General features: G+C 46.9%; 2 protein-coding genes across 4 annotated transcripts in view; one reads left to right on the top strand and one right to left on the bottom strand.

Annotated features, from left to right (window-relative positions):
* The window catches only part of COLGALT2 (collagen beta(1-O)galactosyltransferase 2), a 95,538-nt gene extending 80,189 nt beyond the window's left edge, over nucleotides 1-15,349 (top strand). For both annotated transcript variants that reach the window (XM_073216887.1, XM_037021120.2), the window contains exons 9-12: nucleotides 1,098-1,230; nucleotides 2,290-2,417; nucleotides 5,516-5,722; nucleotides 7,251-15,349. In XM_073216887.1, coding sequence (XP_073072988.1) covers nucleotides 1,098-1,230; nucleotides 2,290-2,417; nucleotides 5,516-5,722; nucleotides 7,251-7,527 — 745 coding nt within the window. In that variant the 3' untranslated portion in view covers nucleotides 7,528-15,349. The remainder of the gene's footprint in view (nucleotides 1-1,097; nucleotides 1,231-2,289; nucleotides 2,418-5,515; nucleotides 5,723-7,250) is intronic.
* A 205-nt stretch (nucleotides 15,350-15,554) lies between these two features.
* The window catches only part of RGL1 (ral guanine nucleotide dissociation stimulator like 1), a 234,359-nt gene continuing 234,175 nt past the window's right edge, over nucleotides 15,555-15,738 (bottom strand). The window contains exon 20 of one of the 2 annotated variants that reach the window (XR_012122837.1): nucleotides 15,555-15,726. The gene's annotated coding sequence lies outside the window, so the exon portion shown is untranslated. Of the gene's footprint in view, nucleotides 15,736-15,738 lie in introns of both variants that reach the window. The other variant, XR_012122836.1, reaches the window with a different exon arrangement.

Below are 15,738 nucleotides of genomic sequence, written 5' to 3'. Positions count from 1 at the left end.
TCTCATCATGAAAAAATTGTAACTGTGTGGTGGTAGGTGTTAACTAGACTTATTGCAGTGATCATTTCACAATATACACAAATACTAAATAAATCTTTATATGGTACATAAATATAATGTTATATCAATTTTATCTCAATAAAAGAAATACCAATAGAATATACAACTTAGCTCCTCTATAGATCTTTTCCACATCTTTTGTTCTATTTTTGTCATACAAATTACATCTTTCTACATTATATGCCCTTTAACACTTATAATTATTGCTTTATGCAGCTATAGGTTAAGTCAGATAAGAAAAGAAGAGTTTAAACAGAAAAACACAATCATTTATACTGTCATTTATGTTTACTTGTGCCCCTTATTTCTTTATGTGAATTTGAGTTACTCTCTAGTTTCCTTTCATGTCAGCCTGAGGATTCCCTTTAGCATTTCTTGTGGAGCAGATCTGCTAGTGAAAAGCTCTGTTTTTATCTGGGAAAATCTTAAGTTCTTCATTTTTAATGGATAGTTTGACTAGATATAGAGTTCTTGGTTGACAGTCTTTTTCCGCCACTTTGAATATGTCAACCTGCTGCTCTGTGGCCTCCATGGTTTCTGATTAAAATCAACTATTAATCTTATTGAAAGTATTTTCTATGGAGTAAGTCACTTCTTTCTTGCTGCTTACAAGATTCTCTCTGCTATTTTTGTTTTTAACCCCTTTTTTTTAAATTTAGGTCCAAAGAAAAGACACACATATGCACATATTCCTCTCCTCATTGATTTCTGTTCTCATCCCTTCTAGTAGTTCAAGTTCCTATTAGCCACTATCCTTCATTAGGAAACTACTTTTTCAAAGTTGTCAAAAACTTATGATACTTAGAACTATGTTGGGCATTGTGTGGGATACACAGTGTATAACACAGCCTCTTGTCTTCACAATGCTCATAATGCTACACGACACATTAGCCCTGAGGAACTCCTAAGGAATGATGGGAAACCTAAAACTTTCTCAGTGTGCATAAAAGTTCTAGGGGACGCAGAACTCTCTCTCTGTGCTTCTTTGGGAGGGCATCCCACCTTGTTCATTTTCAGACATGTTCTCTGTCATGCAGGGCACTCAATACAAGCCAGCTGAAGGCCCTGAATATTGAAATGTTGCCTGGATATCGAGATCCCTACTCCTCCAGGCCTCTGACCAGGGGTGAAATCGGCTGCTTTCTTAGCCACTACTCTGTATGGAAAGAGGTAAATAATGCTTTATTGAGATGTGCAGCTTTGTAATGAGGAGGAAGGAGAGTGGGACTTTGCAGATGAATTGGTAACTGTCTGGAAGTATGCTTGGAAATTGTTGCTGCCTTGTTTCTCCCTCTGACACAAGCCAGGAACAAACAAGGAGGGTTGGTGCCACTTAGGATGACGACTGGAGGAAATACCCAGGTTCTGGAGGCCACACTCCTGCTGATACATTCTTGTCCTTGGTAGAAATGCCTTATATGTATCTAACATGTCATCATTTATTAAGTGATTCCCTACAGGAAGTCACACACAAGTTATGTGGGGGGGTCAGGATGGATGGAACCATTTTAGCCAAGAGGAAGTAATTCAATATTTTGTCTAGGTAAGAAGATGCAGAGAAAGGACTTAAACCCATTTTACAGACAAGGCATTGACAGAGGTGGCATTGCAGTGTGGGGTTCTGATAAAGGGTCAGTCCCCACAAAAGAAAAAGTCCCTAAAGAAGAGCCCCCTGGAATGCCTTCTCTCTGAATAATCGAGTCTATGCCTATTTTTTTATTTTCTTTAAATTTTAAATGAAATGAAACAGATATGTATAAAAGTATGTAGATCATAAAATATGGGCCACTGAAATTCCACAAACTGTACAATAAGCCTATGTTCTCCAGAACCTAGATCAAGAAGCAGATTCCCAGCCCCCCAGAAGCACCTCCTCTGCATTTCCTTCTAGTCCCCAGTCCCCAGGGGTAATCAACGTCCTGAACTCCAACAGCACAGAATGGTCTTGTCTACTTTTGTACTTTTTTTTTATATGAATGTAACCATGTAGTATGTATAATTGCTCAACATCACGTTTGTGAGATTCATCTATAATGCTGCATCAAATTGTAGTATGCATATTTTCATTGCCATAAATATACCACAGTTTATCCACTCCACTGTTGATTGGCATTTGCTTAGATTCGTTATGAGCTATTACATATTGTGCTACTATACTCTAGGTTTTTTAATACTTATTTATCTAATTAAAAAAAGAGGTATCAAACTTCCCATTGATGACCTTTACAGGTAATTGACCAAGAGCTGGAGAAGACCCTTGTCATTGAGGATGATGTGCGTTTTGAACATCAGTTTAAGAAGAAGCTGATGAAGCTGATGGATGACATTGACCGGGCTCAGCTGGATTGGGAACTGATGTGAGTGACAAGACAAGCTTATCAGAGAGCACACAGGCACGCAGTCCTTTCCAGGGGCAGTCAGCACCATATAGGAGGAGATGCAGCTCAAGCTTCCACTTGCCTGGTTTTCTCTCCATAAACATTCCCCAAAACAAGAAGTGAACAGAGGCTAGAGGCTAGCCCCTAGTTTTTGCACATATAAACTCTGCAAGGTGAGAAAGACACCATGGGCGACTCTTGTGAGGCCTTCACGTGGCCTGCAGACTAAGCACTCCATTCTGAGCATGGCCAAAATCGCACGCAAGAAGCAGCGAGGTCCAGGGAGGGAGTGTGAAGAGGGAGAAGAAGGCATTCATTCAAGGGCAGGTCCTGTGTCACACTAGAACCTCAGCTCCCAGGAGAGCAGGTTCCCCTGTGCACGCTCCTGCCATTGAGGATGCTGGAGGTCGGCAGAAGAGCTCCTCTGTGGGGAGGGGAAGCTGCCAGCACAGGGAGAACCCTGACAGGTAGGCTTGGTGCAGGGCCATAGGCTGTTGGCATTTCCAGCCACCAAGGGACAGCTGCTCGGCACTGACATGCGGTTAATGCCTGTTGTCTGCTACCTCTGGAAGCTGAGTTCTGTCTCTCTCTTTCTTTTTAAGCCAAAATAACACTTTTTACTTCTCTCCAATGAGAAAGTTTCCAAGCATCATTCACTCCCCAGCTGTGTGTCAAAGGCAATTTCATCAAATCAGAGCCTGTTCCTTTGGAGCGGCCACAGCAGACAAACTGTCCCTGCTCCTCCCAGCCACACAGGGAGATTTACCTGTGGGCCCTGCTGGAGTACTAGTTTCCTCAGATGTACCATTCTGAGCTCCAAAGAAACCTAGCAAGGGCCCAACTCACCCAGGAGAAACAGACCCAGGAATCAGTACTATGTTTTAAAAAGAGAGGGGCTCCCTCTCAGATATCAGTCATGTGATTAGACGCTTCGCCGTTCCTTCATCTCATTGTTCCTATAATCCCCCAGAAGTCACCACACGGCAGCCTTTCTGAATCTATTGCCCTGCAGCCTGGGGTTAAGGCCCCACAGGCGTGGAGGCTGGAAGCCACTTGATGCTCATATGACATGTGCAAGGCAACTTTCACTTAAGGCTCAGAATCACAGAGGACATGACTGAGAGTGTCTAAGGCTTAGATTGGGACACATCCCTGGTCCCCTTGCAGTCTGGCTGGTGCGTTTCTCAGGACAAAGTACCAACAGATCCAAGAAAGAGCGATTGTCCTGAGAAAGATACAGGGAAAAGAAGATGTTTTCTAAAATTCACAGACTGAGCAAGTCAAACTCTTCCACCAGAATCTATTATATAATCTTCAAGAATTACAGTGGCTTCAAATTCTTCACCTCTCACTTTCTAAAATGAAGAAGAAACAAATGTTACTTAAACTCAAAACATGAAGGCTGATAGCTGTCAAGGACTACTACATTAATGTTCCCCAGAAAAAGGAAAATGTAAAGGGGAAGAGTAGAACAAGCCATTAGAATCATCCAGGGCTTTGCTGTCCAATAACATGAGCCATATATCATTTAAAATTTTCCAGTGATTATATTAAAATGGTAAAAATAAATTAGGTCATAGGTTGGTCACAGGATGGTAGTACAGTACAGAGAATACAGTTAATGATTCTGTAACATTTTACTAAGTTGATAGACAGTGACTGTGCTGGAGGGGGTGCGGGCTTGATAATACAGGTGAATGTTGAACCACTGTGTTGTGTACTGAAACCATCATAAGATTGTGGATCAACGGTACTTTAATAAAAATAAAAAATTAAATTAGGTGAACTTAATTTCAATACTACATTTAACCTGACATATCCAAATATTATTTCAACATGTAACCAGTATTTGAAAACTATTAATGATAGTAATCTACATTCTTTTTTTGTACAGTCTTCAAAATCCAGTGTGTATTTTATACTGTTAACACATCTAAATCCACACTGAATTTTCAATGCTGAGGTGAAACTGTAGTTCTACCAAAACAATACATTTTGTTTAATGGAAAAAAATATTTTACACATCTTCAATTCTTAAGTTAAAATTAAAATTAAGTAGAATTAACAAATTGAGTACAAACTCAGTTTGTCAGTTGCCCTAGACACATCTCAAGTGCTCAGTAGGAGTTTCCCTTCCACTTGCTGCATGAGAGAAATTAGATACATAAGAGGCTCTTTCATCTGAAGAGACAGTGGCTGGGAGGATGTATGTTTCATGTCCTCAGAAGAACTGAAAGTGAATGTAGACTTGGTCCACAAATCCTGGGACTTTTGACAAGAGGAATTTTTTGAATGTTGGAAGAGAGAGTTTTAGGGCGAAATAGAGGAAGTAAGGTTTACCTAGCAGGCGTCTCCTCAGCGTGCTCTAGGCAAGAGGGAAAACAGGTTTCAGGCAGCAGTGATGGAGACAACACAAGTCTGAGAGCAGACTATGGGGATGCGGGAATGGCTGAGGGCACGTCTTGCGTTGCAGAAATTGCTCATGGAGGACAGGGCATGCCTGGGTGCCCCTCCCAGAGCAGAGGACTCAGGAGGACAAGTGGGCAGAGCTGGGTGAGTGGGAGGGGAGAGAGCCAGGCGGGTGCATGAAGACTCCCTTGGATTCCTGGGTCTTTTACCACAGACTGTTTCTTTTCTGTCCTGGTTTTACCACCAGCATTTGGAGAGCTGTGCAGAAAACACTGGAGGCTGAAACTCTGGGGACTTGAAAGCCACAAACAGGATTCTCACGTCTGGCCTTTTTTATCCCCTTCCAGCCTCTGAAAACACACAGCTAGAAATCCCATACTATCTTTGGGAAATGATCAGAAAGATCTTATAATCTCTCTACATATTAACTTTCCAGCTGGAACAGTTTGCTAGGCAAGCAAATAGCTGAGATATTGATAAGTGGGGCCAGGGAGCCCCGTAGATGGCAGGTGACAGTCATGGTTGGTGAAGTGATGCACTCTGCGATGTGACACATTTAATGTAAGGCTTGGTCCCAGCTTTTGCGAGTGTCTGCAAAGCTGTGCTCCATTCTCACGGATGTCCAATATTCAAACTGAAACTTTTCTCCTCCACCCATTTCCTTTTAGTTATATTGGTAGGAAGAGGATGCAAGTAAAGGAGCCAGAGAAAGCAGTGCCCAGTGTGGTGAATCTGGTAGAAGCTGACTATTCCTACTGGACGCTGGGCTACGTCATCTCCCTAGAAGGAGCGCAGAAGCTGGTGGGAGCGGATCCTTTTGGGAAGATGCTGCCAGTGGACGAGTTTCTGCCAATCATGTACAACAAACATCCTGTGTGAGTCGTGCTGCACTGCCCACCTATCCCCTGGGCAGAGCTTCTTTGTGAATTACACTACTTTGTTTCTGGGTAGTACTTGACCTTTCTAAAGATGTACTGCTTTCCTAAATGATCTTTCCATAATTCAGACCCAGAGAGGCTGACTTGAGTGACTATGCCATTTTACAGATGTGAAAGATGAGGCAGAAATGGCAAGTCTTGCATGGGGGTCCTCTTTAAACCCAGGGCATAATTTAACTAGGCTTTTTCTGCTCAGTCTTCTCCTTGTCTTCGACCTTATTTCCATAAACTCATACACCTCAAGGTGAAGGTCATTGTCCTACGTACCTCAAAGTTTTGTTTCTTTCTTAGTCCACTGTGTGCGCCAGTTGTCCCCAGTCTTGCAGAGCTCACAGTCAGGTCAGAAACTCAGACACATGAACAGTAATCGTAATGCAGTGATGCCTGTGATCACAGGGAGAGCAGAGGTGGCCCCTGAGCAAGGCATCCATGGGAGAAAGCAGCGTGATGCTCAGGTTCCCATACCTCAGGGCTTGCACTGACATAGCACCTATCAAAGACTATGGTAACTGATGGCTTACCTGTCAGTCTCTCCAGTAACCTGTGAATCCTGAGACAGAAACAGTCTTACATCTCTATGTCCTTAGAGCCTAGTCCAAACTCTATGTTAAAAATAGTTGCTTAATCAATCATTCCTAAATGCATTAATGGAGCAGGAGACCAGGTTCTAACTTCAACTCCTTCTCTCAGTTGCTGAGAGGGTCTATCTCCTCACTAGATGGTCATCATTTTAGCAGTTGAGAGTTCCTGTCCTGCATCTTACTCATTGTGTGTCCTGTGCTCAGTAAGTACTTAAGTGTGCAAGAGCTCCTCGCCCTATTTTATGCAACATGTCAGACAATGACTTGATATCTGCATCCTGGCAGGCACATGGAGGCCAACCATCAGCCCCTTAACAGAAAGGAAATTAACACCTATGGTGCGCTCAGGGACCTAGGAGCTGAGCAGATGTTGCCTCATATAATCTGGAGCCCTGGGAGGGAGGCCAAGGCCTTCCTCTGTTTTGTATTCACAGGGAGCTGGAATGCCAAGCCAAGCTGGCATGCCTTGAAGCCTCCACCGTTTCACTTACACCTTCATTGCCATCCACATCTCAACTGTCTTATTTATTAATCCAGGAACAGGGTGTTTTCTACAAAGGGATCACATGCATTTTCAACAAGGTGATCATTACGGTCCAACAGAATTTAATCTTAACTTTGGGAGGAAGACCTGAAATTAATCTCTGAAACCAGTCTATCCCAGTACAACAGAAATACCATGACCTTCCTCATGTATTTGTTTAGATCACCTGAAAGCTTTAAAATAAATTCTTTCACTATATTTGTAAGCTAAAGCTTTCCCCAAAAGACACAACTTAAAAAATAATTAAAATCCATGATAGTTTAAGAGACAGCAAGCAGGGCCCAACTGCTCTTATCCCCTGCGCACCCCACTCACGTGCCTGTACACCTGTTGTTTTCAGAGCTGCGTACAAGGAGTATTACGAATCCAGGGACTTGAAAGCCTTCTCCGCAGAACCTTTGCTCATCTATCCCACACACTACACAGGCCAGCCGGGCTACCTGAGTGACACCGAGACCTCGACCATCTGGGACAACGAGACAGTGTCCACTGACTGGGACAGGACACATTCCTGGAAGTCCCGGAAGCAAGGCCATATCCACCGCAATGCCAAGAACACAGAGGCCCTGCCGCCGCCAACCTCCTTGGATACTCTGCCTTCACGGGATGAGCTATGAAGGCCCCAGGGGGAGCCCACCACTCCTTGGCTTTTCTGACAGGCTGTTCATCTTTTCCTCCAGTTCCTTTTAGTGGTCACAGTCGCTAGCCCAAGTGGTCTAATGTGATGGATCAAAATTAATATATTCTTGATGGGGAGGAAAATAGGCAAACTAAACCTGAATTTCCTAGCGTGGCTAGAAGATGGGATTTATGGCGACTATCAAGGTAAACTTCAATCCAGACCCAGTTCTTCAGTCTACTACCCAGCTGGTATGGCTTCCCAGGTAAAGCTGAACAATATGGCTCAGCGAGGCATCCAGGGGAAAGGCAGTCGCCCCAATAAATGGGTGGACAAGGCAGCCAAGCCAAATGGACTGTATCTATTGGCCTTGTAGGCCCATTTTATGTCACAGATGTGACCTGGAAACTTGTGTAGTTATAGTTTGAAAAAACCAAATCATTTAAAATCAAATTAATTGGGGTGTTTGGTTGAAAGGATTCCATCATGAGCCATATAGCAAGGTTGAGGTTTTCGTCTCAGTCCTCATCCACTCAGGATGGGTGTTTTCCTTTTTTTTTCGGGATAGGTATTTGAGTTCGTCTGAGACTTGGCTTCTGACCATCGTGGCAACGGGGACTCGTATAAAGAGTAGTCAGTTGGCCACGTGGGTGTGGTATAGGGGGTACCTGAGGGTTTGTGTAGCTCTTTGAGGAGAAAGGAACTCACGTTTTGGCCACTTTTATTCTGGTCACTTGAGAGAGGGTGCTGTATTTATGAAGGTGAATGTAATATATAAGGGATTAGGGTTGGTGTTTATGTCCTGGGGTGCATTTCTGCTGCGGCATGAGATGCTCCCCCGCACCCCCGAGCTTAGGAATGAACTGCAGGCGTGAGCTGCGAGTCGCTGTGGAGAGGCAGAGCACATTTTCAGGCCAGCAACCATCCTTGTCTGGGTTTTTCATTCTATTTTGAATTATTTATTTTAGCAATAGTAAGGAAAACATCTGTGGAGTGAGGCAGAGAAATGTTTCTCAGGCTCTCACTGCCCCTTGAGGAGTGGACAGCATGGGCACATGAGCTCAGTGACCTGGGTCGCCTGCATTTCCCAGCCTGACTCTCACAGGGAGACCTGTTGAGCGGGCGATTTGAACCGCCTGGAAACGAACGATTCTCCATTTCAGGTGAGAGGCTTTGGTCAGAAACAGCGGGCTGATCGACTGACTGAGGCCGACACGCAGGGCAGCTCTGAGTCAGGATGCTGAGCAGACAACCTCTCCGCTTTCTTCATGGATTGATTTTCTATGAAATGCAGAGTTGGGCTACATCATCTCTTCCCACTGCACAATTGGGATCCTGAGACATCTCGTGATGGCTTGCCTCAGGTTCACGTTCTCATGTCCACAAGCAGTGAAACATCGCCTCCAGAAATATCTCCCCTGCCACGACCATACACACACATGCCTTCGGGAGCTTCACGTTTTGGAGCAGCACCCACAGGTGGGGTCGCTGCTGGTACCAAGCTTAGTGCACCCCCAGGAGGGCTCCAAGCCACAGCACAGCAGGGCTGTTGCCTTCCTCAGAACACCGGCGTCAGCCTTCCTTCTTGACTTACTGTTGATGGTCTTCTATACCGCCTAGTAAGCAAGGAGACTGGGGAAAGGGTCTCAGCCAACTTCAGATTTTACTTCTTGCACATACCTGTCAGAGCGTGACTCTTTTTCTAGAAAAACAGAAAGCATCAGGGGAGCTAATGAAAATCCCTTAGGTGATACCTAAGTTTGTTTGGGTCTTTTGTATTTTGTTTGCATATATGAATGTGTGCAAGTGTGCATGGCTTTCACTTTTTTTTAACAGGGTGGGAGGTGGCTGAAGGTGTTGGGAATATAGGAAGATTGAGTCGATTTTTGTGTGGTTTTGTTGAGTAGAGAACATTTTTTGCCTTTTTCCCTATCAGCTGGTCTGACGGGTTTATGAATTCTCATTCTTTAAAGACATTGGTCTTAAATTCTAGAATTTTTTATTAGGACTATTCTACTGTGAATCAAGTTCTAAGCGTGGCCTTTGCTTCTCCCTCCTGAGGTCCAGAATCCCAAGCTGTGTTCTATTGTGAGCATGGTGAACTACAGACCCGCATTTCTTTGCAAGTCATGTCTTCAGCCATGCAGGGGTTCCCCGACCTCATTTTCCTTCCTGCCTCCCCTCTGGTCCGAAGTCAGGACATGGGACCTTCGCAGTGTCAGAGGCCTTCACCTCGGGCTATGGCACCTGCTCTCTGCCTCTGGAAGCTAAATCCCATCTGGATCCCTCTCTGGATCTTGGGCTCCAAGGTGGGGTCTTCCGGACAGATGACCCTGACTTCAGCAGTGCTGGTGCTGCTGAGGGTGGACTGAGCATCTCTGTTTGCAGAGGGCATGCTGCTTGCTTTGGGTTCACCGGGACCTACTGCAGGAACCTCAGAAAATAAGGGCCGGCCTCCAGCATTCTACACTGTCTGTCATGCCATGTTGTTTTAGGGAGGGGAAGTGGTAAACTACTTGCCTTCTAGAGCTCTTCGTGAAAAATTAAAAAAAAAACTAGCTCAACTCTATGAATGTCATTCATTGTTTCGTGCAACAGTGGTCCATGGCCAACACAGCTGTGACTTCCGGGTCTGCGCTGACCAAGGATGTTGGAGGCCAGAGAGAACCATGCCTGCTACGTGATCTCTGTGGCAAACAGGAGAGGGTGGCCCCTGACCATCCTGTCCAAGGGGCTGCTTCAGACTGCTGGCTGGAGGTGGACAAGCTGAAAAGGAGTCTAGGCTACAGACAGATGAGTCCCGGGTGAGAGGGGTGGGAGGGAGGGTGCCTCTTGAATATTTGTGTGATACGGTCGGTCTATCCAGTCATCAGAAGATGCTGAGATGCTTGTCTGAGGTAAGGAGGGGAAGAAAGAGGGGAGAGTCCATGTTGACCTCAGTGACCCCTTGAATATCATATCAGGCTTCCCCAGAACCTCAAAAGCCAGGTGTGAACATTGCCTTGTTTCGGGCCCTGTGCTGGGCACCAAGATGCTCCCAAGGCTACGAGAGGCTCCCTGCTGCTGTGGGGTCTGGGTCCAGTGGAGCAGCCATAAAAACAGGAAGGCTGCAGGGCCCCAGGAAACCTGGTTCTTCTGAGGAGGACTGTCAGGCAGCTTGCAGGGTAGGCAACAGTTATGTTGGTTTTAAGGATGTGAATGGGAGTTTAGAAGAGGGATGGGGGGGGTGGTGGTGAATGGGAAGGCTTCCTAGGCCCCACGAAGGCCTGGGACTGTGGCTGGGTGGGCTGCAAGGGACAGGAGCTGTGAGGTGCCTGTTGGGTTCAAGCCAGGAAGCAACTCCCTCTCTGGGCTGTCTCAGCATGAACGCAGAGGCCATTGCCTCTGGGGGAATTCAGGGTTGGGTAACCTTCCTGACAGACAATGTAGAGGTTTCCAGGAAAATGTCGGTGTCAAAAACAAGTTCCCATTCAGCTACAAACTTGGAAATCTTTTCACTTAGAATTGGAAAAAGGCCCTCTAACTAATAACTGTCAAATAATTTGGAGTCTTCCCAGGGGGCTTCTACAATGTGCTTTTGAGATGTTCTCTCCAAGTAAACAGAGTGGAGAGAAATGATCCATGAGTGATCCCATGACTGGATGGAGGTAACTGAAGACAAAGGGACAGTTAAGGTGAGGCTGGTCATCTGATGCGCAGAGAGCGTGTCATGGGGGACACAGCCGGTAAACTAAGAGCAACAGCCTTGGAAATAATGATTATACCCTTATCTATTGTGATTTGTGGTGATGTGTATTGTTTCAAAGAGGACCTTGCTCCGCAGGCCGTTCTGATTAAACGTGGCAGAAGGAGGAGGGCCAGGAGGAGAGAGGGGTGGCTTCTCCCCGTGAGGGGGTCTCTCTGTGAGGAGGCTGGTGGCAGCCCCAATTCAGTGCTGGACCACTAAGACAAGGACAAAATATCTGCCCAGTGGCGGCCAGTAAGTCCTTCTGTGCCTGCTTGGGAAAGAGAAATGACGGCGGCGGGTTTAGCGCATCGTATCGCCATAGATGACAGAGGGGACTCGGCCCCCGCCATTTGCATATGCAGAACAAGAGGATGTGGCTTGGATTAGAGTTTAGGTAGCTTCCAGGAAGAAGTTACTGGCAATAATGAACACGGAGTGGGATTCCAGGGCAAGTGGTGGAATTGGTGCATTACGTTTTCTCGTGGGGCAGGAGAATGCCTTGCTCCGGTTCTGTGAATTCACCTAAAATGGCCTCTTTTTGCTTCTATGCATGGTTGTATTAAAAGTTGAGATGATCTTTGCTCCTGTCACTCGTATGACAGCAGCTGGGCTGCTCGCAGCCCAAAGCCATCCTCTCACCTGCCCTCAAAATGGGTGGAACGAGTGGAGAATCACCTCTGAGCATTGGTTTCTCTTTATTTTCAATTTACTGTGTTTATTTGTATGCCCCTCCCTATAGTTACTTCAGCCTGGGTGCCTCTGGAATGGGTGTTTTAATAAAATCTTCACATCTAAGCAATTCCGGGGCTTGCAGAGGGCCAGCTTCTCAGCCCCCACATGTGCAAAGGGGGCTCCTCTGGGCATTTCCTGTTCTGGGGGAGGGTGGACAGGCGCACAGGTTCTTGCTCATGGGGAGCTTGATTTACAGAGTGTAGCGACAGCCCTCTCTCTCCATTCTTCAGAGAAGCTGGAGAATCATCCACAATGAAGGGCTCTCTCCCGACTTTCACTGCTTTGGAAACTGCCAGCATGGGTTGTGAAGACTTGAAGGGAGTGTTAATGTTCAGACAGGGTGAAGGGAGGTAGCCACGGGCAGAGCGGGGTGTGAGGGGACCCACAAGGGCTGCAGCCTTCGGGAATTTGAAGACAGAGGGAAGAGGTGGCCTCTGAGGCCCAGCACACAGGGCCCAGGAGAGAAGTGCAGGGACAGGGGGCTAAGAGACAAACACAGGGCTGTTAGTGGATAAAGTTAGGCTACTGCACAGGCCAGAAAAGAAGGGAGGGAACCAGCAGAGAAAATAGAAGTAGGAGGGAGGCGTAGACTAGAGGTAGGAGGGAGGCGTAGAATGGAAGTGGCAGTGCTTAGTCCTGAAAGGGCCTGTTTTATCCTTGCAAACCTGCCATGATGGGAGGGACCGAGGTGCTGCTGGCTGAACAGCCTGCAAGGGAACTGGCCCAGTGCCCCAGGGCCTGTGGACCAGTAGCAGCTCCAGTGGGTCATGCATCTGAATCATCCTCACTGGGGCAGAAAGCCCCTTCCTGCTGGAAAAGTTACAGAGTCCAGGTGGCCACGGGAGGGAGGACCCAGGTGGGGAGCATGGCTTCTAGGAGGGTGTCCGTCCCTTCTAGGAGGGCATCCAGGAAGGTGGGGCCCTCTGGGAATCTCCACAGCCCTACGAGGTTCGGGCTCCAGAGGACACACTCCAGGGTCAGGGCAGCTTCCCACCAGCTTGTGGCCTGCAGCCCTGCTGGAGGCGACTGGTCAGGGCCCCGCTGGCCCACTCCTCTCTCGGGGAGCCTCCGCGGCCTGCAGCTGCAGAACAAGCTACAGGGCCTGGCTGCCCTCCAGCACTCTGAGTCAGTCTTTCTCCAAAGCAACAGCAGGCTAGACTTTCCCAGGGTTCTGAGGGTCTCACATCTGCACCCTGCAACCACTCAGCCGGGGAAGGAGGTGGAGGGCGTCTGCGAAGACACACCTCCCCTTGGGCCGGCAGCTTCCCCGCAGTAACAGCAGCCAGCCCTTCAAGTGTGAGGCAAGGTGAGAAGTGTGTTCTCTCCTGGGCTGCGCACTTTAATGCTTCGTGAGCCTCAAGCGACAGGAACTATTATCAATCCCTACTTTTCAGATGAAGCAAGAGCTTAGTGAAGTGAGCAGCCTAAGGTGGTGATGGCCTGGGAGTTGGACCTAGGTAGTCAGATCCCACCCACACTGAATCACACCCATCCAAAGCTTCTGGGGGACAGTGTCTCATTTCTGTTTTCTCACTAATATCTAAAGTTTCCATCCCTCTCTCTCATACACACACTCACAGTCTAATATATAAAGGAGCTTGCAGCCCTAACCCCTGTTGACTTCCCCCCTGTGAAATCTCATATATTGATTGTTCGGTTGATCAGACCGATTTTCTGATGACATTTTGCTGGAGGCTTGGATGTCAGGTATTTTATAAATGAGGATCAGAAATAGATGTCTGCGGTTAAGTTACCAGTCTCATTTAGAATGCTTCTCCCATTTTGAAATTGGTGCTTTTTCTTTTTTTAATGGCCGGAGCAATCCAGAAACTGTTTAAATCATTCAGTCTTTTTTTTTAAAAAAAACTTGACTTACTGGTACCCTTTGTCTAAGAAACTAGAACTGCAGCACACAATATTGCCTTGGGATTAAACAGTCATGGAAACAAAAATTTCTTCCCAGAAACGTACGATAAAGCATGTGGATACTGATAACTGGTTTACCGTGATGCTAAGCTGGGAGGGCCCTAGCCCTCCTGGGTGGCACTCTAGCACCCCCACGCCCTCTCCTCCTTGGAATCCTCATGCATCGGGTGCTCTGCCCAGGAGACTTTTCCCCTGCACGCCCCTCCCAGCCCGCTGGGCTTGCCGGGTGCACGGATCGGAAGTGGATTCCGTCCTAGCTGGGGGGCTGACTCAGTGCAACCCTGACCCTCGGGGCCCAGCTTCCTCGGCTGCGAGCTGGAACAGTGCTCAGGATAAAAGGCAGCAGTGCTCCCACCAGAAGCAGGACATTCCCTGGAGACTTTAAGAACCAACCAGATGTCCTCCTACCCAAGACAGCCTGTGTGAATTCACATGGTTAGAAGGCTGGGGATGAGCCGACAGAGCCCAGGCATTCTCTCCAGTCCATGCGGCTGGAGAGGAGCATCGATGAGGAAAGCCTCCTGGCCTGAGTGCCCAGCCCTGTGCGACACACACAGAGTGGGGTTCCGTCACTCACAGCTCTGCCCCTAACCCTGGGCAGCTGACTCAGGGGCTCTGAGCTTCAGTCCCTGGATCTGTAATATGAGGGGGTTGACCGCATGATTGGTAAGATGCCTTCCAGCTCTTAAGAAAATGTTAAATACACTGGATTCCTCAAACTGTTAAATAAGTGAATTGCTTCCACAGTTCTCTGGGTACATATGTCAAGAAACCACACCAAATAGTGTTTTTTAAATTCTGAGTCTAAAACCATTAAATTTGCCTGGCTTCTATTTCATCTTGTGGTTTATGTGTAAACACTTTAAATTTCCTGGATTTTTTTTTCTGACTTGACATGCAGCTACCTACATCTGTCACGCAGCTCCTAGTTTAGTCAAAATAGGGACCACATTAGAAGCATGTGAATTGGTGGTGAGTGCATGCTAAAAATTAAATTCTACAAGACCAATTCTGGACAAAATTAAATTATTCTTTCTGGTATTCGCCACTCCTTTGAGATCCTCTCTTTCCTCAACCCCTCCTTTGCTCTGCGTGGCCCCCTTATCAAGGCCCCACCTCCCACACACTTTTTCTGGTGACTGGGATGATAAACCAACCTGTGCACCCCCGCAAGAAGGCGGCACTCACCATCTGTGGCAGAGACGCTGATGCTCGCGCACCACCCCAGGTGTCCCCCCCATTGCCCCAGCTCCCCTGCACTGAGGCTGGGGCCATGGACTGTGAGTGGAAGTGACACTGTCGCTCCGGTCTGAGGCACTTAGGAACAGTTACGAGTTCTCTCCACCCTTATTGTGACTTGAAGGAAAACCCAGAGACGGCAGAGTTGCAAGATGGAAGCTGCCTGAATCCTTGGGTCTTACAATAGAGGGAAGTAAGAAGGGCTGCCTGATGTGCCTACGACATGATGAAAAATAAAACTCTCTGTCTTAAGGTACTGAGATTTCATAGTTTGTTGCTTCAGCTAATCTAGCCTAATCCATCCCCTCCAGAAGTATTTCATTTTAAGAGAGATTCTAGAGGAAAGAGCAATGCAAAACACAATGGAAATAACCAAATGACCACTTATAGTGGGTGGATACAGCAATATAATATCAATACAATAACCACTTACAGTGGAACTGTGAATACAGTTGGTACCAGTGCCACTTAAGCAGCATCTGTAGGAAAAGAGGATCGGCATCAGGGAACCTTCTCAGTGCCACTGCAGTGGGAGCTCTGTGCCTCCTACTGGCCCTGTGCTGCATGGTGAATCTGAAAAGGCTC

The sequence above is a fragment of the Manis javanica genome, chromosome 11 (assembly GCF_040802235.1).
Source record: "Manis javanica isolate MJ-LG chromosome 11, MJ_LKY, whole genome shotgun sequence".
NCBI classification, from domain to species: domain Eukaryota; kingdom Metazoa; phylum Chordata; class Mammalia; order Pholidota; family Manidae; genus Manis; species Manis javanica.
This window is presented reverse-complemented; position numbering and strand designations above follow the sequence as displayed.